General features: G+C 40.0%; 1 protein-coding gene and 1 long non-coding RNA gene across 4 annotated transcripts in view; one reads left to right on the forward strand and one right to left on the reverse strand.

Annotated features, from left to right (window-relative positions):
- Positions 1 to 13,990, forward strand: part of LOC135324969 (interleukin-6 receptor subunit beta-like) — a 34,243-nt gene extending 20,253 nt beyond the window's left edge. For 2 of the 3 annotated variants that reach the window (XM_064502182.1, XM_064502181.1), the window contains exons 10-16: positions 1,141 to 1,317; positions 2,021 to 2,122; positions 2,678 to 2,824; positions 3,789 to 3,929; positions 5,203 to 5,299; positions 6,714 to 6,795; positions 7,654 to 13,990. In XM_064502182.1, the coding sequence (XP_064358252.1) occupies positions 1,141 to 1,317; positions 2,021 to 2,122; positions 2,678 to 2,824; positions 3,789 to 3,929; positions 5,203 to 5,299; positions 6,714 to 6,795; positions 7,654 to 8,382 (1,475 nt within the window). In that variant the 3' untranslated portion in view covers positions 8,383 to 13,990. The remainder of the gene's footprint in view (positions 1 to 1,140; positions 1,318 to 2,020; positions 2,123 to 2,677; positions 2,825 to 3,788; positions 3,930 to 5,202; positions 5,300 to 6,713; positions 6,796 to 7,653) is intronic. The other variant, XM_064502183.1, reaches the window with a different exon arrangement.
- Positions 13,991 to 14,243: 253 nt separating this feature from the next.
- Positions 14,244 to 16,328, reverse strand: LOC135324970 (uncharacterized). Its single transcript, XR_010386185.1, has 3 exons — positions 16,082 to 16,328; positions 15,141 to 15,278; positions 14,244 to 14,526 (listed from the first exon to the last, which is right to left on the reverse strand). It is a non-coding gene; the product is annotated as an uncharacterized LOC135324970 (long non-coding RNA).
- Between the last annotated feature and the right edge of the window lie 5,339 nt (positions 16,329 to 21,667).

Here is a 21,667-nt window from a genome sequence, read left to right on the forward strand (position 1 = left end):
CAGTGTGTGTAAAATAATACTTTTGCATGGACTCAATTACAGAACCATTGGATGTGTCTCTGCTCTTAATCCTTATAACTATGCTACCATTTGTATATTAAGGAATGGGCAGGTTTATTTACTCACGGGTCCACTTGAAGCTGTGCCATTAAGCTTTGTTATTTTGCTGGATTTTGATCCTTAGAGCTACTGTATTCCCTATCGATTCTTTTTAATAGCATAGCATTGCTGTAGCAACCTCCCCTAAGACCTTATTTAATGTGGCAGGCATTTCTGTTTTTTTAAAAAATCAGTGGGTGTTTAGGGAGGCATCCTTTACTTCATATATACACCTGTTGTTGTTCTTCCTCCTTCTCTATTTTCTAACCTTTTTAAACTTTTCTTTCCCTTTCTTGTCTTGTCCCAGTCTGAGCATTCCATGTCCCAGAGGCTGCTTTGTCCTCTGCTCGCACAGTTTCCCTAGACATTGCGTGTTGAAACTTCCACAAGAATTCCATTTACTGCTCATGTTCCACTTTGTTGTGTAGTAGTAGTAGCAGCAGCTACAGGTGGATTGCTCCTTATTTCTGGCATCTGAAGAATACAGTGTCTTTTTAGACATTTCAAACACTACCTGTACAGGCAGCAAAAAATAAGCATCCTGACAGATCTGCTGCTTTTAGTATGAGCACCAAGAGACAGACACAGGTTCTAAAACTGCTAGATCGGTTAATTAAGAGTATCAGTTAAGAGTGTCAATATACTCTGTGTTTCATAGAACGGAGTAGCATTTCAGCCAGACATATTTGGTCAGGTACATGAGATGAGGATTAGAATGTGAATTCAGAGGTGTCTCGAGATCTGATTTCCTTCTGAAATAGACCCTTTCTGTTGGAGGGAATATAGTATCTCTTTGAGAACAGAGAAACTGAGTGCACTTTCCAGTTTTTAGATAGCCTAATACTGCTTAATTTGGATCTCTGACAGAGATTCAAATGCTAGCTTCCAAATTTCAAAAAATGGCTTTTACATTTAATTAGGTTCTGTCAAATTGTCACTCTTACAGTAATCATGAGTATCCACATTTAACAGAAGCTTTTATTATACGTCTGCTGGAAGAACTGTCAACTTTTAACACTTTTCTATTTTCTTTAATCCCAGCTCCTGTGAAGAATATTAGAACACTTCCTAAAGATGGCAAGTTGTGGGTAGGGTGGACTGCTCCAAATAGTTACGTTCTCAAATACGTGATTGAATGGTGTCTGGTGTCAGACAGCTCTGACTGTGTCACAGAATGGCAGAATGAACCAGGGAATGTTCAAGGAACATACTTAAAAGGTATTCAACTCATAATTTTAAAAATACATTGTAGAACACTTAAAAACCTAATGAATATTCTGAAAGTGAATAACATACTGATGCAGATGAGAATTTTGTTGTGGGACGGGAATCTGGGATAGAGTTAAGGGCTACTCTTAGTTGGTCATGAGTGCGTGGAAGTGTCTGTATATTTTTGCCAAATATAAAACTTTATCTATTCTTGCATTTTGAAATTCATGTTATGTAACATCAAGGTTTTTACCTTTGTTTTGTTTTTAATCTCTTTATTCTCAGAAACTCTCAAAATAGTGAAAATAATTTCTTCAAAATCATGCTCTCCGATCCCTCTTTTGGTTCAAACAGCGAGACTTGTTCAGCTTTACAGTCCTTTTCAGATTATAATCAGGAGGTCAAATGTATAATTTTTGGAGTCACAATGTTGCAGACAGAGGAGGGCTTCTTATTTTAAGAAAAAGTTAGAAAAACAAAGACCTCTATGAGGTCTACTTATTACCTTTAAAATTTGAATGTGAACTACTTTATTACTCCTTAGCTAGTTTCTTGCAATGGTGTATCAGTGAGTTCTAGAAGAAAAATAGTTAAGTGACTTAGGTTTAAAGGCATCTAATAAAACAGCCAAAACTCAGAACCCTAGAAATGAGAGGGATGATGAAGAATTGTAGTATCTCTAAAACAACACATTTTTAAATTCTCCTATTAGGTGATATAAAGCCATTCAAGTGTTACTTGATAACTGTGTACCCTCTATATGCTGATGGTCAGGGAAGTGGACAGTCTGTGAAGGCTTACCTTCAGCAGGATCGTAAGTACAAAACTTTCATCTTAGAACACGTTAACTGACTTGGCTAAAATCATAAGACCTTTGCTTTAATGTGGAGTACATAATGAAAAATGATCCTACTCATGAGGATCATCTGTCATAATTGATTTCATCCCCTCCATTAACACATGTTCTGCCAACTTGAAATATTTAGGAGTTTAACAGATGTCTGTAATTGACTCCTTCCTTTTTTAAACTTTTATGAGATAATTTGGTATGTGACTTTTTTGATATTTTATTGGTATAGTAATATTTCTGCACTGATTTACTTTAGGTTTCGAGTGTGAAATCAAGATTAATTGACTAACCTGAATTGAAAATTTCATGTGGTCTGCTGATTACTGTTTTTTGTATTTTTTTAAGAGGTTTTTCTTGTGACATATCTTTGGAGTTGATATATTGACTGAAAATAACGCTTTGTAGATCAAATTCAGCTATTCCACTGAAAATTTTATGCAACAACAACTCAGTGCTCATTAATATACTACTTCTATGGATTGGACCCTAACAGAATCTAATCTTCATCTCCCATTACAGGTCCTTCAAAAGGACCAACTGTTCAGACGAAAAAAGTAGGAAAAGCTGAAGCTGTTTTGACATGGAACCATCTCACAGTGGATGAGCAAAACGGGTTTATCAGGAGTTACACAATATTTTATAAAACTGTTGATGGAAATGAAACAGGTAACAAAGTAGTGAACTACTTTGTAGCATTGAAATATTCATGTTTCCTTCCTAACATATGTTCCTAAAAAAACAAAATACAGACTCAGGTGTGGTTCTCAGTCTGTTTGATGACACAAAGCAGGTGCCTGAGGTGTGTGGCTTGCATGAGACATACACTGAAATGTATGCAGCTCTGCTACATACCAAACAGAAAAGTTCCTAATAAAGAATTCTTATCATTGAGTCTGTGTATAAGGTACTAAGTTTAGTTTCTGAAAGCTGATTTGCAAATATTCTGCTCCTATCTTTCTATCTAAATACAGGAGAAGATGGTGGTATAGCAAGATAAAGCTAGACCATTCAAGATAGAAATGTGTTGCATGTATTTAACTTTGATAAACTCTTCAACAAAAATGGATTTCTGATCCTCTTGGCGCTCTAAGTTAACATATTGCTGATTTGAGACACTTTCTATGATGTGATTTTTAGTTACTACTAGTCTGCATGACCTGCAGGCATAGACAGGGTGTTGCACTATCAGATTTTTTTTGTTGTTGTTGTTAAATCCAGTTAAAGCAGAAGGGCCAGTCACTTACACCTACACTGGTTTGGATTTCTAGATAACCATGTATCCTCCTTATTGATTAGAAGGCCTTTAAGACTGACAGCTTTACTACCAGTTTATTTTATACCTACTTTCTGAAGAACACATTAAAGAAGTTAAAAGTTAAAGTTAACACATATGGTATCATCAAGAGAGAGGCTAAATCAGTTGATTCAAACTCCTGTACAGAAACAAACAAATCTCGGCACTCCTTGTACAAATTTGTAGTTTTGCTGTTTCTGTTGTATTTTCCTTGCAGCCAGGCATTCCTCTAAAACTGTTTTGCACATCTGAAATCATGGTGTCTTAGTGCTACTGTGTTTGTGCAGGTCTAATAAATTGTACAGAAAATTAATATAATTTTTTTCCTCTATTTAGCTGTGACAGTGGATCCTTCCAAGACAGAATATACCCTTTCTTCTCTAGCCAGTGACACATTGTATACCGTGCGGATGATGGCATACACAGATGAAGGAGGCCGGAGTGGTCCTGATTTTACATTTACGACACAAAAATTTGGTAAGAGAGTAGCAGAATTAATAGAAGTAGGAGATAATGTTGCAACAGTGTAGCAAAGCTCAGTGCAAGACCTGATAGGAGGGGAAAGTGATTTTATTTAAAAAGATTATTCCAGTCACACTGTCATACTTGCAAGCAATTACTTGCAATTGTACGGAGGAAAAGGGACATCAGCTATTCTCTGCAGTTCTCCTAGATTGTTCTTATGTTGTCAAACATTCTGGTTTGGGTTTTTATTTGTTTTGTACCCCTCAGGAGCTGACACTGACTAGTCTTTTCTCCAGCAGTCATTAGGATTTATTCACTGTTTTTGTCCTCTTATCTGAGGTCTGATGGCTTTGACCCCAGTCTTTAAGACATAATGGCTGGAGGATAATGGCCTGAGTCTTTGTTTTAGTTTGAGTGTAGGACTGGCCTTTTTTATCCTCATCTGAGCATCCTGAGAAGCTGCAGAGAGATGTGCTTGGGATCTTGGCCTGCTAATCTTGGTGCTGATCAGCACGTGCCATTCTTAAAATCCTCCTTGGGCTTCCAGTCTTGCATTCCCATTCACGTCGCTACTAAGTTTTCTGTTCCAATTCTTTACAGAAACTCATTTTGAAGAGTTAAGTATCCATTTATTGTGTGTGTAGCTTTAGAGAGTGCTTCCTGTTGTAATGGTAAGAGTAACAAAATTAACTGAGCTCTGGTCTGGAAAGCGTTTTTTTAGACTTACACTTTTTGAGATATTATTCTGTATAGCTTTGCTCTTCCCTAAATATTCTGTAAGGTTTATTTAAAATTGCACATAACATATTGGAGAGAATACATTACAATAATGCAGCCTTAAGTGTTCGCAAGCAGTGGATATTTTCATGTACAAAGTAAGTGGATGGGTGACTAGTGGCTTTGCTTACCTTAGCCATTTGACCATGCCGTTGATGTGACAGCTGGTAGGCCACTGAAACAGCTGGACCACAGATACATTCGTACAGATGTTACTGTCATATCTGCCTAAATTGTAAAATTACATGCTCTTCAACAGTATTACAGCTTCTAGAGCAACCTGCTATTTTTATTGATGCTTTAGATTGTTTGGACACAGCTTTGCATGCTTTCCTCAACAGGCTTTTCCACAGAGTGAAAAGGCTCTTCTGTAGCTGAAACGTTTTAGCGTAAGCCCTGTGGATGTATCCTCTTTCAGATTCTCTCTGTCCCTGTGGCAATGCTTACTGTTACTGAGTTCCTTAAATACCAGAGAAAGAGTTATAACTGCTTCTTTTCCTTTTTTCAGGGAAAGGAGAAATTGAAGCCATAGTTGTACCTGTGTGCCTAGCATTCCTGTTGATTGTACTCCTTGGAGTTTTGTTTTGCTTTAACAAACGTGACTTGTAAGTATAAATGAAGTACATTTCTCTTATGCTTTCGATATTTCTGGACATGACAGGGACATGGCTGTAATTCAGTATAAACAAATGAATGCCCTGTACTTCAGGCAGGAGTGAAAGGTAAAACTCACATACATTCGTTGGTGATAATAATGTCTGTGTTTTCCCTGAGAAACTGGGAGCTTCTATGATACTAATTCTACTTCTTACCTACTATTAATGATTAGCACTGAAGCTCCTGCTTTTTTAGCTATGTTGTGGTTAGGATTAGGTTTGTTAGGTTTTGGTCAGGATACACTGTCTCTTTATATTGTTAATTTGATTCATCATATGAGAATGGTGGTCATCATTCTGTGAGGCACATGTGTTCTGGCTCTATTTGAGCTACTTAAGTAGCGTTTTAGCAAACATTTTTAAGTTCTGCAACTGAAAAAATTAGGCAGATGTCTTGTCTTGCATAACCTCTGTCAAATTCTGTGCGTATTTAGTAGTTGCTGGGGAACACCTTCTTGTCCTTCCTTCTCTTTTACACCCTTCACCCTAGAGCTCGTCTGTGACGTTAGCTAAGAGCTTATTGCTGAAGTATTTCCCCTGGCGAAGAGCAGCACCTCTCACATGTCCCCTGTCAGATATCTTTTCTTTCCAGTTAAAGACAGCACTTTATGCCCTTTTCCTTCTTACCTTTCTGCCGCTCCTAACACCAGTTCTTAGTGGACTTCAGTTGAAAAGCCCATCTTGCAATGTATTAATGCTTCTCCTACAGAGAATCTGCTTTTGGAGGCTGTGTATAGAGTAAAGAGTATGATAGATGAATCTATTTCAAAGTAAAAGTTTGGCTGGGATATTTTATATGTGATCTAGAGACACTCTTGTGTTAAATAAGTTATTACATTCTTAAATTTATGAGTTTAGAGTTAGAAAAGACTAAGCAAGTTTTTCTTTAAACATTTTTCATGTTTTTTTTATTTTTGTGAAGGTTGTTTAATTTTAATGACAGCCGTGATATGCCTCTGCATTTAAGAATTCAGTTATATTGAAGTAGCAAAAATGTATTTCTATATTGATATGCCTCATAATCTCTACGTCAAATAATTGCTCTGTAGCTTCTGGAATGCTATATGTTTGAAATCCTCTCCCTCCCCTTTACCATTTGTGGGTTTTCCTTTTTTATAATATGGGTACAGCTAATGCATGGAGGAGTTGTAAGTGCAATGCCACGTTTCACTAAGTAATACAGCTTCTTACAAAGATGTAAGGAATTGCAGGAAGTGTTTCTATATGGAAGTACAAAAATGGTCTCACACTTGAAAAATTGCTGTGTAAGGGACCAGTGTTCTGGATTATTGAACGCTTACTACCAGCATAGAAATTTGAGGAGTACCTCTTTTCATTTTATTCTATTTCTAATCCTCTACAGAATTAAAAAGCATATCTGGCCTAGTGTACCTGATCCATCCAAGAGTAATATTGCTCAGTGGTCCCCTCAAGTTCCAGCTAAGGTAATATTCATCTTTCTGCATCCTCTTAATCCGTAAGGTTTTAAATAAACTGACCAGTGGGAGTCTTCTCCCTTCTGGCACATGCACAGATTTTGGAAAAAAATACCCAAATGTTAAGTTTCTGGACGTTATTCTGGCCATACATGGGTAGAAGACTTAATTGCAGCAATAGATTCAGCATTAGGGATATATGGTCCTTCATGCAAGCTCACAGCATAGAACAGGCTTTAACATTGTGCCTTAAATTCAGTTTACTAGCTTGAAGAGTCAAGCACTAATTCTTTTACTCAGTCACATGAAATCAGGGTTAGGTCAACAGAATTCTTGAGTCCCCTTCTTAAAACCTTAAAGTTACTTGTTTGTACAATAAAGTAATGAATGAGAGAAAACTGTAACAGAGTTACTCTGGGATGAGGAAAGCAGCAGCAATTTATGTCCTGTGTGGGACGGAGGACACAGCAAATTCTGTTCAAGAAGCTATTACCAACTTCTATGAAAAAGTGCTCTGATGTTGAATATGCTATTGGAAAGAGTGTATTTATGTATGGCCTCAATCCAGAATGGGTCTGTGCTGCACAATGGACGGTACTATGTTTACAGCACTTCAGAACAATTGAAATTAGAGAAAAGCTTGCATGCAATTATGGTTTTAGAATATATGTGTAATAAAGACATTGTACTGAAATAGCTACATTCTTCATTTGGTAAGATACTTGGGAGATATTGCCAAGTTCTATAAGGAGGGAACTTATATAATAATCTCAATGCAGTTACAGGATAGGAACTGAGATATTAATGTACTTTTCTTTTAAGCTTAAATAACCTTCCTCTTAGGCAAAATCAATTTATTTCTTTCAGCATAACTTTAGTTCCAAAGGTCAGATGTACCCAGAAGGCAGCTTTACCGATGTAAGCGTCGTAGAAATAGAAGCTGATGACAAGAAGTCTTTTTCAGAACAGGATTTAAAACCCTTTGACTTGCTTAAAAAGGAAAAAAGTGCTTCAGAAGGGCACAGCAGTGGTATCGGAGGATCCTCATGTATGTCTTCTCCTAGGCAAAGTGTCTCAGACAGCGACGAATGTGAAACTACGCAAAACACTTCAAGCACTGTACAGTATTCTACTGTAGTACTTAATGGCTACAGAGACCAAACACCTTCTGTACAAGTCTTTTCAAGATCTGAATCCACACAGCCACTGCTAGATTCAGAAGAGAGATCAGAAGATCATGCTGGAGGGAATGACAGTACGACACAGAGGCATCAGTATTTCAAACAAAATTGTGGTCAGGATGAAACCAACACAGACAGGCCACGCTTCGAAAGAGCAAAGCAAGTTACTCCTGCTAATGAGGAGGATCTTGTTGGATTTGCACAGCTGCAGATCTCAGGTCAGAATTCACAGCCTTTGGGCCTTGGGCTCGAAAAAAATATCGAGGAAGCTGCTCTTTCAGGTGTCATACAGACAAGTACTGAGGGACAAACTGTGAGACCTGAAACAGTGGAAAAAAATCCAGCATCAGCTGATGAAATGCCAAAAAGTTACCTCCCACAGACTGTGAGACAAGGGGGTTATATGCCTCAGTGAGGGAAGAGACTGGCTCTATTAGGCCTTTATTAGTGCCTGCTCACACTTTCTCCTGTGTCTCTGATAGATTAAGCTAAATATTTTTTATCTGAATGCAGATAAAAATATTGAAGTTAAGTGAAGAATAATTCGACGAAGTATGCAAGGACTGTGTTTCTGTGGAAAATTTACAGTCCAGACCTACTGGAGACTTACTTTATGCACTACATAAAATCTTGTTTGTCTGAATAGCTGAACAGGCCTTTGTGCTACCTTGCTTGTTTGTGTCTTGTTGTATCAGATTTACACATGATTAAAAATAAGCAAGTTTCAATTAATCACATCAGCCAACAGACCTCCTAGAAGAAATACTTTAAGATTTGTGACAGTGTAAAAAGCCAGCTTTTATTTTTGGAGCATCTTCATGTAAACAGAAGACTTGAGGTTTAGTATTCTAATGCAGGAAAAATACTGAAATTGTACATTTTTCAGTAGCTTGATTGACTTTCTGAATTCTGATTTGGCCTAGTGTCATAATTCCTAAATTATGCAAATTGTGTTCATACCCATTTAAAAACTGAATAGAAAATGTGGTGGTGTGCAGATAGAAAAAAATGCCATGGTTGCTTGACTCTGAATGCTACTGTGGTAATCAGTATTCTCCTTACATAAAAATTTATGTGCACATAAACTATAACTTGGCTTTAAAATGTGCCTTGCAACTTGTTGCACAGCAGTTCAGTCTTCATATTTGTTTTCATCTGGATTTTTAACATTCAAACAGGTTGGGGGGGTTTTCTGGTTTTTTTGTTTGTTTGTTTTGTTAAGGATTTGTACCCAAATCATTGTCTAATTATACCACATCTCTTTGGTCACATAAATTGCCGTTATTTAATAATTACACCTTTGCCATATACAGCCTGAAGTAAATAATGAGCTGTAACTTTTTAATATTTTTCTAACAACGCTTAGGAGAAAGGGAATATGATCTCCTTCCTTAATGATTGCAGAAATTAGTATGCTGTAACTTCACTGCTAACACTGAAGGAGCTCCTTGAAATTGAAAGTAGCAAAAACCAAAGCACTGATTACATTGATGCTATGGGTGGGGGGAGTGACTCTGTACTCTCAACTTTAAAGTTAATGAGAACTGGCAGTGTGTATCTATTTTTTTTTTTTTGGTCTCCCTTCCTTCCTTTTCATACAGTTTGCATCTTATTCAAGAAAATATATTTCTTGAAGATGATCTCTACCAGGGTTTAAGGAAACAGCTAGCTCTTAAAAAAAAAAAAATTAAACATCTTCCCTGATGATGAAGTTTTATGGTACTCCTGTAGATTAATTTAATTTAGTCTAGTCAGCTTTCTAATCTGACATTGTAGAAGTCTTAATTCAAAACACTATGTGCTGTGTTGTGAGAATACAAGGATTTTGTTTCTCCTTCAGCAGAAGATCTAGGTATTTAAGACTTCCTGAAACTTTTTGTGCTGTGAGCTGTGGTGCTGCTGTTCTAAACACACTTGCTGGAAGGCCCTGGAAAGACAGGTGTCAGTATAATTTTAACTTCCCTTGTTCCTTTTGTGCCAGCTTGCATTGAAGGATTGATGTAAATATAAAAGTTCATGTGTTTTCTGCTGTTGCTACAAAGAAACTAGATGCTAGAGTAAATTTATAAGATTATCCCTTGAAGTTGCTGCTATTCAAAATAGATATAGAAAGCTAAATCTTTAATAATTGTCATTTTATTCAGTATTTTGCAATTCCTTTCTCCTAGCAGCACATTCATTAACAGCTTTAATTTTAGTATCTGGGCACTTTTTTTTTTTTTCTTTTTTTTTCTTTTTTTTTCTTTTTTTTCTTTTTAACTAAAATGCTTAATGTAACTACATCTTCAGAACATTCTTTGAGTATGTCAGTCCACCTCCTTTTCTCCCCATTCCACCTCAGCACCTTTCACCTCTCCCCCAGAGGGTAAGGACTGTAATATAAATTACACTGTCAGTAGTGCCCTGGAGAAAGTGCCTTTGGTTTTTGAGAAGTCCAAGGAGCATCCTTTCGAGGCCTTTTGGTTTTTGAGAAGTCCAAGGAGCATCCTTTCGTCAGAACACATTTCTCTGAAAATGGTAGTAGTTAGTTTATTGGGGAATGGGTATGTCTTCTCTATGCAGGCTTCATGATGACTGTAGAAACCACAAGTAAAACACAAAGCCTCAGCTGAGCCATCTGCATGCTTATTAGAACTATATGGCAGCCACGCATTGTCTAGTCGGCTATCTGTGAAAGTTTGTGGGCCACAGCAATTTCAGCACAAGTCCTTCTGTTAAACTACCCCTCTGTTAGCCTCTGCTCGCTAACTTCTGTGAGATTTATTGCATTAAATACCTGGCTGCTTAGTCTGACTATTGCTTCAGAGACCTAGATGTCTTCAAATGCAGGTTGTGGATACTAACTTTTGATTGATAGCATGTTTTTTTTTGAAGGACTACTTTGGTTATTCCTAAAGATGTTGTTTGCCCTTTCTGTTAAAGAAATGGAAAGCATTTTGTTCTTAATTATTGTTAATCCTGAATCATTTCCTAAATTAGGTAGTGTGCTAACAGGAGTTAGGCATGTCACTTCTGAAATCTTATATAGTTCATTGTGTATAGATCAGTGGTAATAATTGCAGAGGATTTTACAAGAATGTATCCTTGAGATAATTCTATTATCTATGTGATAGAATTATATTATCTTTCTTACTAGCTTGTGTGTTTATCTAGGGCTAAAATAGTAAAAACTGAGCAGGAAATACTTGTTGGTGAACAGCTTACAGATGCCACAACAAACATAAATAATGGGCCTTACAGCTTGTTCATAAACCTCTGTGCCAAAATATTACATCATATAGTGGTTTTTTTTGTTTGGAACATAGCAAGCTGATTGTATCAAACACTTGCACACAGGTTTTAGAGTGTATGTGATATAACGCATTGTAGCAGTTCCCTGAAATTGTCTGAACTGGGCCCTGTCTAACATTATAATTAAAGGGAAAGATTTTTTTTTTTTAACATAACTATGGTGCACTTTAAAAAAATAAAGGCATTAAAATAAAACCGCATGTCAGTATTGACACTTTCATGCCCATCTTGATTACCTAGATTGGAATTTTTCAAATAGGGGTGGGAGAATAAGACCTTGCTACTTTAGTGGTAGGGAAGGATGACTAATAAGAATAAAATTTTTCTCTGTATTAGCACACTTGGAATTTCTCAAGTGCAGGCTAGCTAGCTACTTTTCTGTTTGCAAAAAAAAAAAAAAAAAAAAAATTATTATTTCTATAGTACTGTTGTGATCTGTTAAAACATGAGTTTGTTTGGGTTGATTCTAGTGTTGTGACTTTTGCAGGGGCAGTTAGTTTGGGAATATACTCTCCATCTGTAGTTAGGATCTTGGGATTGTTTCATATGCGTACTGTAGTAAGTTAAGGTACCTGCTAAGCCTCAAACAGGCAAAACAAAGCACAGCAGAGAAGAAAGCATTTTTAAACTTAATTCTGGGCTGTGTTTACCTTGTGGGCAAGCATGCATCTATCTATGCTATAGCAGCCTAGCAGAATACTATTATTTATCAAGACTTGCAAAAATTTTGGCCCCATCACTGGGCTCAAGAGCTAGATGATCCCTTGGCTTCACTTTTATTCCTCCTGAGAGAAAGGGAGAGTTTTTAACAGAAGTGTTATTTCTAGGCTCAAGCAGTGGAAAAGCCACGCTGCCTGGGGTAGGTTTTGCCCTTCTGCTCTGAGTGTAAATCTTGAGCATCACCAGATGGTTAAAACTTAAATTAGCATCCCCTGTGTGTGGAAATCATCACACAGTATTACAAACCCTCACACTGATTTTAACTTCAGGCATTTAACTTAGTTTAATTAATGCCAGGTCTTACATACAGAAGAACCACATCAGCTTGTGTTGCTGTAGTACTGACTTCACAGTGGGAGCTGAAACCCCAGAGATTCTCAACCTATTATAGTCAGCTCCACTGGAGGGCATAAACCTTTTAAAGTCCAATTTATTTGTGTTAAATGGAACTAAATATACTAGTTGGTTTTCCACATGAAACAGCTGTTGTAATTAACTCCTTTGGACACATTCCTTTAAATACATTAAAAAGTTTTCCTGTTTGATGATGCATCATAAAACCATATTATTTCCCTTTAAGCTGTTGTCTCATTTGCTAGTATAGACACATATATGCATTTTAACTTCCAAGAGTTGATATTAATGTTATTTGGAAGCAGTTTATAACGAATAGAAGTGTTGCTGTTACAAAACAGCAAATTTTGAAGTACAGCCAACCACAAAGTCTTCAGTTTAGCTCTCAGGCCATAGAGCTGCAGTATGGTGCAGGTATTAAATACATAAGCCTGGAGAAGAAAGGCAGAATTCAATATCTTACCTTTGATTCACAAATTCCAAATCTCTTCCTTAAAAAGTGAAAGGAAAAGTGAAAAAGAGGAAGCTAATGCATACTTTTGTTTCTCATTTCTCCGCAGTACTCATGCGAGCTGAGCCATTCCCAAAAATGAAAGCAGTGCTAACTTAAATGCACAAAGATGTGTTTTTAAGACAAGATTTGATACAGATGAATTTAAAATTAACAGCTGAGAGCTAAATCTCATAGTGATCATCAGCTGCCCCTTAGTTTTAGAGCAAGGAGAAGGTAGGCAATAAATACCTCACAGAATGCAGGCCTTAGTCTACAGTTTTGTGACTATTTGCAAAGACAACCTTGCAAGTGGATATATGCAATAAAGTCATTGATACTTTGCAGAGACACGCTTCTGTAACAGTAGGTGAAAAACAAGTGCGTGGCACAACTGTCAGACTGCTAGAGAGCTTGATGTCCCTTCTGCTTGGACTAAAATGTCTTCCAAACACAGCACTGCCTGACTTCTTCACTGGCGATTGCAAACTCAGTAGATGAGCATTCTCTGCAACTTTTGAAACTGATAACACCTGTTGCTTTTCCTCACATCAAAACACATTAATTGTAGGATCCAGTCAACTTTTCAGGTTTTTTAGTATATCTAACCTCTTCTCCAAGTAATATATAGCCTGACACTTTGATACAACAGTGGATGGCCTAGTAACCAAGTGCTTTTATTTGGGGAGAGGGGTTAAGGCATTTATAACCAAGGTTACTGGTCATCAAATGTTAGTGAACCAATATATGCATCTAGGTAAGCATAATCATGGGACATGGGGACTTGCTAACAAGAAAAGTGCCTTGATGCTGGATTGAATGGCTAGCAAATGTAAACATTAGGTCAAATTTTACTATGTACTTAAGGTAACTATGTCTCACTAAGCTACTGGTAATTTGTATGCCAGCTGTAAAAGGCTTGCATACTCCAGCCAGAGGTTAAACTTGTAAACTGCTGCATAAACTGTCACTATATGGAAAAATGTGTTTTAATACCAGTACACTATCTTCATTCTTTTACAAGCTGCATGTTTATTGTCATGTAAACTCTGCTTTCTACAATTTACATTTTACTGTAATTTTCAAATGTCTTCCTCTTTGTTACCTAACTGAGCCTGGATGTTGCATTTGTCTACTACATAATACACAAAACAAAATTATGTATATACTTTGTGTGCTGGAGTCAGTGTTTTTGTAAAGCTAACTTAAATAATAATCACAGAAGGAGTAGAGTCTGGGCACTGCCTAATAGGCAAGCAATTAAGAAACATTCCCAGAGAAAGAAGTGACCACAGAACACCAAGGCAAAAGGTGAGACAGCTTTAATACATAGTGCTTTTGTCTCAAAAATACACACACACACACACACACACACACACACACACACACAGACAAGTTAGATACCTATTTGGATATAGTGGGGAATTTCAGCAGCAGGCAAACTCTTTTCAATCCTTCTCTTTATTTTAAATCACTTTGTCATAGGTGTCAGTTGCAAATGTCTGCAGCCAGGGTGCTTAGATAGATTACTGTCCCAGGCAAGTAGCTCCATTCCTACTGCTGCTAAATGTATATATATTTTCTGTGTTCTTGTTCTCGTGATAACCAGCACTTCTTGGAAGAAGGGTGGCCCTGTCTGACTGTTGCTCAGCAGTTTGAAAACAGCAGTTTGAAGAATCGCATTCCAGGCAAGCTTGCTTGTGTCTGACAAAATTGGGAAGAAGAGTGCCAAAAAAAATCAGTTCTAAGAAAAATTACAGCACCAAGGTTGAGCATATAATGGGCAGTCCAGTCTACTCATGCAGACTTATTTCCAAGAAAGAAGTTCTGGCTACTTCTAACATTAGCCTTAGTCTCACTGGACTTTGCTTCTTCTATTTCCAAGGGATGGAGAACCCTCATAGCTTTACATTTCAGTGGCTGAGAAAGCACAGTCAGAGCTTCTGATGGTCAGAAGATGCACACATCAGTAAGGCTTCGAGGGCAGCAACTGAGAAAAGACAGCTTCTCCCTCCCAGCTAAAATTCTGTTTTTTGTAGACTGCAAAGCGTTTAACAAGGGCAGAATCACACCCGTGCATTGTGTGTATCCCTCAGCATCAAGAATCATTTCTTTCCCTGCCACAGCAGTGATCCCAGGACATAACAAGCAGGTTAATACATCAGTGCAAAATCACATGCAAATCTAATACTATATACCTTTTTCACAGATAATTTCAGCACTCAACATTTTTAGTTCACTCTGCAGTTTTCTTAATTGCTATTTCATATACAGGACCTTAAATTTCTACAAGAACATCTTTTGTACTTCTTCCTCACCTAAGGTCAGAGCTGTTGACCAGGCACAGCAGTTAACACAGTTGCACTTGACAACTGTATGGAGAAGTGTATGCAGAAGAGGCGTCAGCAGCTTTATCTTCATTGAACTTCTCGATTCTGACAGCACAAAGTAACTTCCTGTAACAGTTAAAATAAACAAAGGAAATTGGCCTGGACAGTGAATGACGGGAATGCTGTGCTTTCCACAGGAAACACATACTTCTGTAGTTTGTACATCAGGCCAGCAGAAGCCTGCCAGGTTCCATGGAAGAGCTATTCATCCCCATGGCCCTGCTCCAACAGGGCCCCAGAAAAGCTGTGGAAGCAGCTAACCAAATGCAAGAGATTGACAAATGCTGAGCTGCCTCATAAATGACAAACACCGCAGCAACACAGCACAAGCCACAGCTAGTGGTGATTAAAACAGACATTTAGACATGCCCTCTCACCCCACACATCTAGTGATGTGTTTGGAGTCCTGTGAGCAGGGAGGAAACACTGGTTTATTTTGACCATTGATAATCAGAGTAACATTAAACTTGTCTGCAAAAAACATCTTCCATGCATTCTCCTGGCATATATACTGTTTGTTTATGGTACAGTGGCACCATCTCCTTCCTGTCTTCCCAGCAGTCTCCAACTACCATGAAATAACTAGCAAATCCAAAATACCCCTCCCTGCAAATAGCTAGGCTACACAAATGAAAAAATTCCTAGTTCAGCCGTAGAGGCGCTCTTATATTCCAGCCTGAGCCCTCACTGCAAGACCTCACCTGATCTATTGCTCCCTGTGAGGGACAGCAGAGGGAAAAGCAGAGCTGAAAAAAACTTATCAGAAGGCTGAACTGGATGCCTCGGGGTGTATATATGCATACACACTGCAGTGTTAGTGGTTATCCTCTCCAGCCTCCTCCTCTTCTCCCAGCTATGAAGAGAGTTACCGTGAGAAACAGACTCGAAGTCCTGCAAAGCTGTTTTTGTCTTCCTCTCCAACAACATATAGTTTTGAACACACGAAGCAGAGCATGGACTAGGCTGAAGAAAACAGCAAGCTCTGATACAAGTTGCACTCATCTGCTGCCAGTCACTGCTGCCACAGTAGAGGGGAAGGGAGCACAATGAGCAAACAGGGAGGTACTGGATGAAATTAAGAGCAAGTAATTTGAGTCCAAGCTTGCCTGCAAAATGGAAACACATTGTATGCTAATGCCCTAAGCATTGCGCTGGCTTTCCTTTTATGATGATCCATAAGTCACACAGAGCTGGCTTCAGCGGCAAGCGTCAGGTTTCATTAAGTGAAACCAGAAGGCCTAGGAACAGCTCTGCAGGAGCGGATGGATCACGGATTGACCGTGGCCTGCTCCAGCCCTCAGCCGGTGCTCAACAAGCTTCTGGCACTGCCCTCGGTTGTGATCACACAACTTTTTGCAGCAGATCCTGGCCATCAAAACCCAACACAGATCCTCAAAAAAGTAGCTCTGATCTGCTACTTCACACTGTAGGTGCCACAGGCACTCAGTACCTCTAGGCTGCAGCTGAAAGGCAGTGATGTGCTGGTGCAGTTAACTGGAAGCAGGAAGGGAGCACTCCAGTGCTGTGGGCTGCAGGCAGGACCCTGGGCATCATCCGGAGCACTGCAGAGCCCTGCTCTCAGTACCAGGCTTAAAAGCAGCACAGCACAGTCCTGCTCCTAACCTGCCAGATTCGCTCCTGGGACCTGCAGGGTCTCACTCCTGCTGAGCACAGCCAGCTGCCCAGGCCAGCACAGCTTGGCTCCAGCCCAGGAGCATCCCGCCAGGCTTCCTCACGCAAGGGCGCGTTCAGCCCACCTGTGGCCGTGCCAGGAGATGGCAGCATTATGTCACATTTAACATCCAGACAGGGTGACTACTCCAGCCCAGTTCCAGCCCCTTCCCACTCCCAAATTACTCATGGGGGTTTTTTAATATTTCTTTGCTGATTACTTAACATCCCCTTGACGTCTCTCTCCTGCCTCTGCCATCAATAGCAAGAGATCACCATGTTGTCTTTCACTCTCATTACAAGCCTGAGTGGGCCACTAAATCCAGACCAGTCAGCAGGCCCAGTGCCTGCTGTGCTCCCAGGCAGGCCCATCTCTCACAGCTTTCGGCACATGTTCCTATCTGTCAGGGGCCCTACAATAGCTAGTCCACACAAAACAGGCCAGGATTACTGGTTCCTTGTCCCTGTGGGACTGATGGCTATGATATGGTTTGCCAATAGGACGCCTATTCTCATGCATTGCTACAGCCTGAGTCACTGCACTTAACGCTGACCCTCATATGTTAGTAATATAGATTCTCATGCACTTTGGGAACACACTGAGCTCACAAAGACCATTTCTGGACCAGACCTGTGGCAGCAATTCTTCCTGCTTGAACGGAAGCAGCTTTTTCCCCTGCTTTGAGAAAGCCTAACAAGGGAGAAAGACCCTGCACAGCTCTGTGCGCATTAAAGAACTGCCAAGGCCAACTCAGTGCACACAGCCGCTCTGTCGCCAGTGCAAGACTGGGTTATGGACAACGTGAACATGCTGTTTAGGAAAGGATTAGCACTAAGATAAATTTTTCCTTATTGGGACAATAGTAATAAGCCTTAAAATGTACTCCTACTGCCATTTATGCGGTTACTTAGACTTACAGTTAAGTCAAACGACATAACAGGCACAGCTAGCTACCCTGATTGCCTGTAGCAGAGCGGTGGGCTGGCAGCTGATAAAGAGACTTCACCTACTGGCATCTGGGACAACAGAGAAGTCAAGGGAGGAAAGCGAGGCACCTCCTAGAGCATGAGCAGCTGTTGTAGCTCCTACAAGGCTCTCGTGACTGAGCCTAGTCAAGTAGGAGTTTATGCCACAGCACTGCCCTCAGCCCCAGAAATCCGCGGAGGGATTTGATTTCCAGCAAGGCTGCGCAACCACTTACAGCTTCACACGCATCTGCTGCAGGCCTGGCCCCGTGACTGCAGCTCCGTGCTGGCACAGCCAGCCTCTGCGCCCTACAGCCACGCACACCATAGCTTTACTTGCTCCTCTCCCCTTAAGGCAGCCTTGGGTGAGGATGTGCCGTCTCCCACGAGAGCACACGGATACTGACCCTGCCCATCTTCCTCCTTAGCCCTCCTGGTCCACGTGCTCCCCCCAACCCAGTAATTCAGAGAGTCCCTAGTTTGCGCACTTCTCACTCTGAACCAGGGACCCTTTTCCCTCAGCACCTCTGCAAAGCCCTGGCCAGTATTGACACGTTGAGAGTCCCCCACCTCCTCCTTCAGATAAATTCCCTTCCAAGAAAAAAGTCACAAAACTGTCAAGTGAAAGCTGCAAACGCCGAACACCGCAACCTGGGCCTTGTTGCCAACTCGCCCGACCGTGAGCGCAGGGGTCGGCGGTGCTCCGCAGCCTGGCCTGGCCGCAGGTCTGCTCCCTCCTTCCCTTCTGCACCGGAGCTACAGATGGCCTCCGTGCCGCGCTCTGCTCTGCTCCACCCCATCCTATGGGCAGAAAGGAGCCACTTCCTCTTCACGTCCCCACCTTCCTCTCCAAGGCAGTTCTCAGACAAACACTTTTCGCAGACAAATAATTTTGTTAGCCCCAGCACAAAAGCAAGTGCCTCTGGAGCCTTCTCAAGGCATGGTGCATTCGGTTAGTCTCCGCTACACCTGCATCTGCCGCACATGCCATGGCGGGGTGTAATGTATTGGGTACATACATACAACCAAGCTGAAATACAAGGTTTTCAAAGTCATTTGTAAATAGTTCAACATTCTGGCGCAGATTTCTTGAGTGCTGATTTTTGTAAGACCTGATATATGTAGTTTTGGTTTCCTATTTCAAAGTGATTCTTACTTACCTTTTTGCTGGTTGTCTTCCTCCTTTAAGTAAAAATAATAACTATTCCCATACGTCATAACACTTCTGTCTGTCTGTATCAGGGAGCCTATTAATTTTATTTATTTGGTAGTAAATTCATGCCATTTCAGTACAAGAGGTTCAACAGAAGTCTGCTACTTTTCACATAATATACACAATCTTTTGTTACTGTGGTAGATATAGATCTGTACACAAAAGCAAAATGAATCACAATACAAGCATGCAGAAAAGTGACAATCAAATTATTTAAAAGTAGCCTAAAGACAAAGATCAGACTCAGTACAAGAAGTGGAGTAACGCAGATAAAAATACCAACATGGAAACACTGATGGTGAACACAAACTCCTTTAAAGGCAATGAAACAGACTTATTCACAAAAGCTAGAGAGAAAAACCCATCATGCTACAAGTGTTTCTGTCCAGGAAGAAATTCAGGATAAACTTGGCCCTACCATAAGCGTGCGTATATACATGTATATATATACACATATACACAAACACATATGTGTTTACACACATGTGCACTTGTGCATGTGTGCCTATATCCCCATCACTACAAGACTAAGCTGAAGGAATGGGAGCAGAACATGCACAAATTAGAGAAAAAGCATCCAAGAATTTATCTGAGGACATGGCAACAAAACCCAGTTACCAGGAGGCAAGCAGTGGCACATGAAGGATTCCCCAGAAGCTGCCCCTATCTATATGCTTTTGCCCACATTAGATGTGACATAGCCAGCCCACCTTTAGTGAGAAGTGAGTTACCTCACTTTTACCTTAAACTAACAGCACGAACTTGGGCCACATCTACAGACTAGTGGACCTACTAGTAAAAATCCAAACCGTAGATAGCATCACAATAACTTGTTCGGTAGTTTTGCATCAAGACAGTAACAGAAGTAGATGGCATGAGAAAATTATAACTGATCAACAGCACTCAGAGCCAGCAGAGCACTCGCAACATGGACCATGACAGTGTTCCCCGAGTAGCTCAAACCATTCAGAGCAAACGTTTTCCAGCTTTTGCTGCCAGGTGCATTCCAGTGCGGGCAAGAAGTGCAGCAGGAATGTGACCAACCAGGCACAGGATACAGTTCTGGGATGCTAAAGTATTGCAATGTGCAGTGGCAACTTTATCAATACAGCAATGATAATTTAACATACTGCTTAGGAAAGGATGGGCAAATTTTCTATGCAATGTGGAAGGACTGCATGGAGAAGCTTGTTGGAAAAATTGGTCGACACGAAGAGACATGTGAAGCTGTCTTTTTTCTAAGTTATAGTCACACTACCTACAGCAACTATATACTGTTATAATTAGGAAAAAAGTTCTTTATCAGAATATAAAGCAAAGGAAATCCACCCTAAAAATGTACTTCATTATAAATTTGAATTTTACTTTATATTCATGCTTGGAAGTTGCCCCCTCCCCCCCACCCCCCCCCGAGATAAAGGATGCATTAGATCAACTGCTTGGCAGCACCCATGCCCCATGCAGGACAAAGGTTTCTGTGCTTGCTTCACAGCACCAGGGAAGCTGGACTGTGGAGGGAGGGACAGACCCTGCAGGGAGGCACAGCTGGGAGCCCAGGGCTAGGGCAACGGGAACATGCAAGGGGAGGGTGAAGGATGGAAGAGGGAGAAAGGACAGGGTCTCTATTCAAGATCAAATGTCTCCCCCCACCACAGTATACCAGAACAATTGGCACCTGCTCAGCTTATATTCAGGATCATCCTTCGCTTTGATCAAAACAGTACTTCCAGACAGAGAACTGGCAGTGTGTACAGAAAAAGAGGTGAAAAAAAATCAGCAAAATCTAAACTGAGTCCACATTCACCAGAAATGATTTGCTCTTACTTCCTGCGTCTCACCACACACCAAAGCAAAGTGATGCGGACAGGGCGAAATCTTGTTGAAGCTCAAGAACAGCAGATTCTGTCTTGTCAAGAGAAGTGAAAAGCAACTGAGCCCTTGAAGAAGAAAAGCAAAAGCAGAAATAGATGCATTCCCAAAATATAAGCTGGACTCGGGGCCTATTGGTGATCCAAGCTACGTAGATGAATAAAATTCGCTGGAGATGAAGCGAATGCAGGGAGAGTGTTTGAGGGAACTGTAAAGCCCATGGGAGAAAGAAGCAGTCAGTGAAGGCAGCAAACTATGAAGGCAGCTGGATATAAGAGTTTCTGGGAAGTATGCTAGTTAGAAAAAAGCTTTAAAATTAAAGACACTGTCCTCTGCTGTTCTTTTGCATGTTCAGGGGATCTTGTAAACACGTTTTTTAAAAATCAAAAAAGTTTGCATCTCAAAAACTACTGACTCTAGCATCAGTTTCTACTCCAAAAAGGAAACAAACAAACAAACAAGTAAAGGAAACAAAAACTAAAACCCCTCCAGGCTCCAAAAATCAGCTAATTGCTTGAACTACAGAGAGTAACAGAAATACAGCCTAAAGCCCATGTCCCAGACTCAGGAAACATCCACCATGAAAAGACTGATTCCAGAAGTGTGCTGTGTTCACTTGTAAGAATTAAGAGTAAGAAGGTATTTCTTGTATTTCTGTTACGTTGTAATATAAATTGCTATCGTTTCATTTCAGAAAATCTTTCAAGGTCTCCTTTCAGAATAAGGTATTGTTTTT

The sequence above is a fragment of the Dromaius novaehollandiae genome, chromosome Z, assembly GCF_036370855.1.
Source record: "Dromaius novaehollandiae isolate bDroNov1 chromosome Z, bDroNov1.hap1, whole genome shotgun sequence".
NCBI lineage: Eukaryota > Metazoa > Chordata > Aves > Casuariiformes > Dromaiidae > Dromaius > Dromaius novaehollandiae.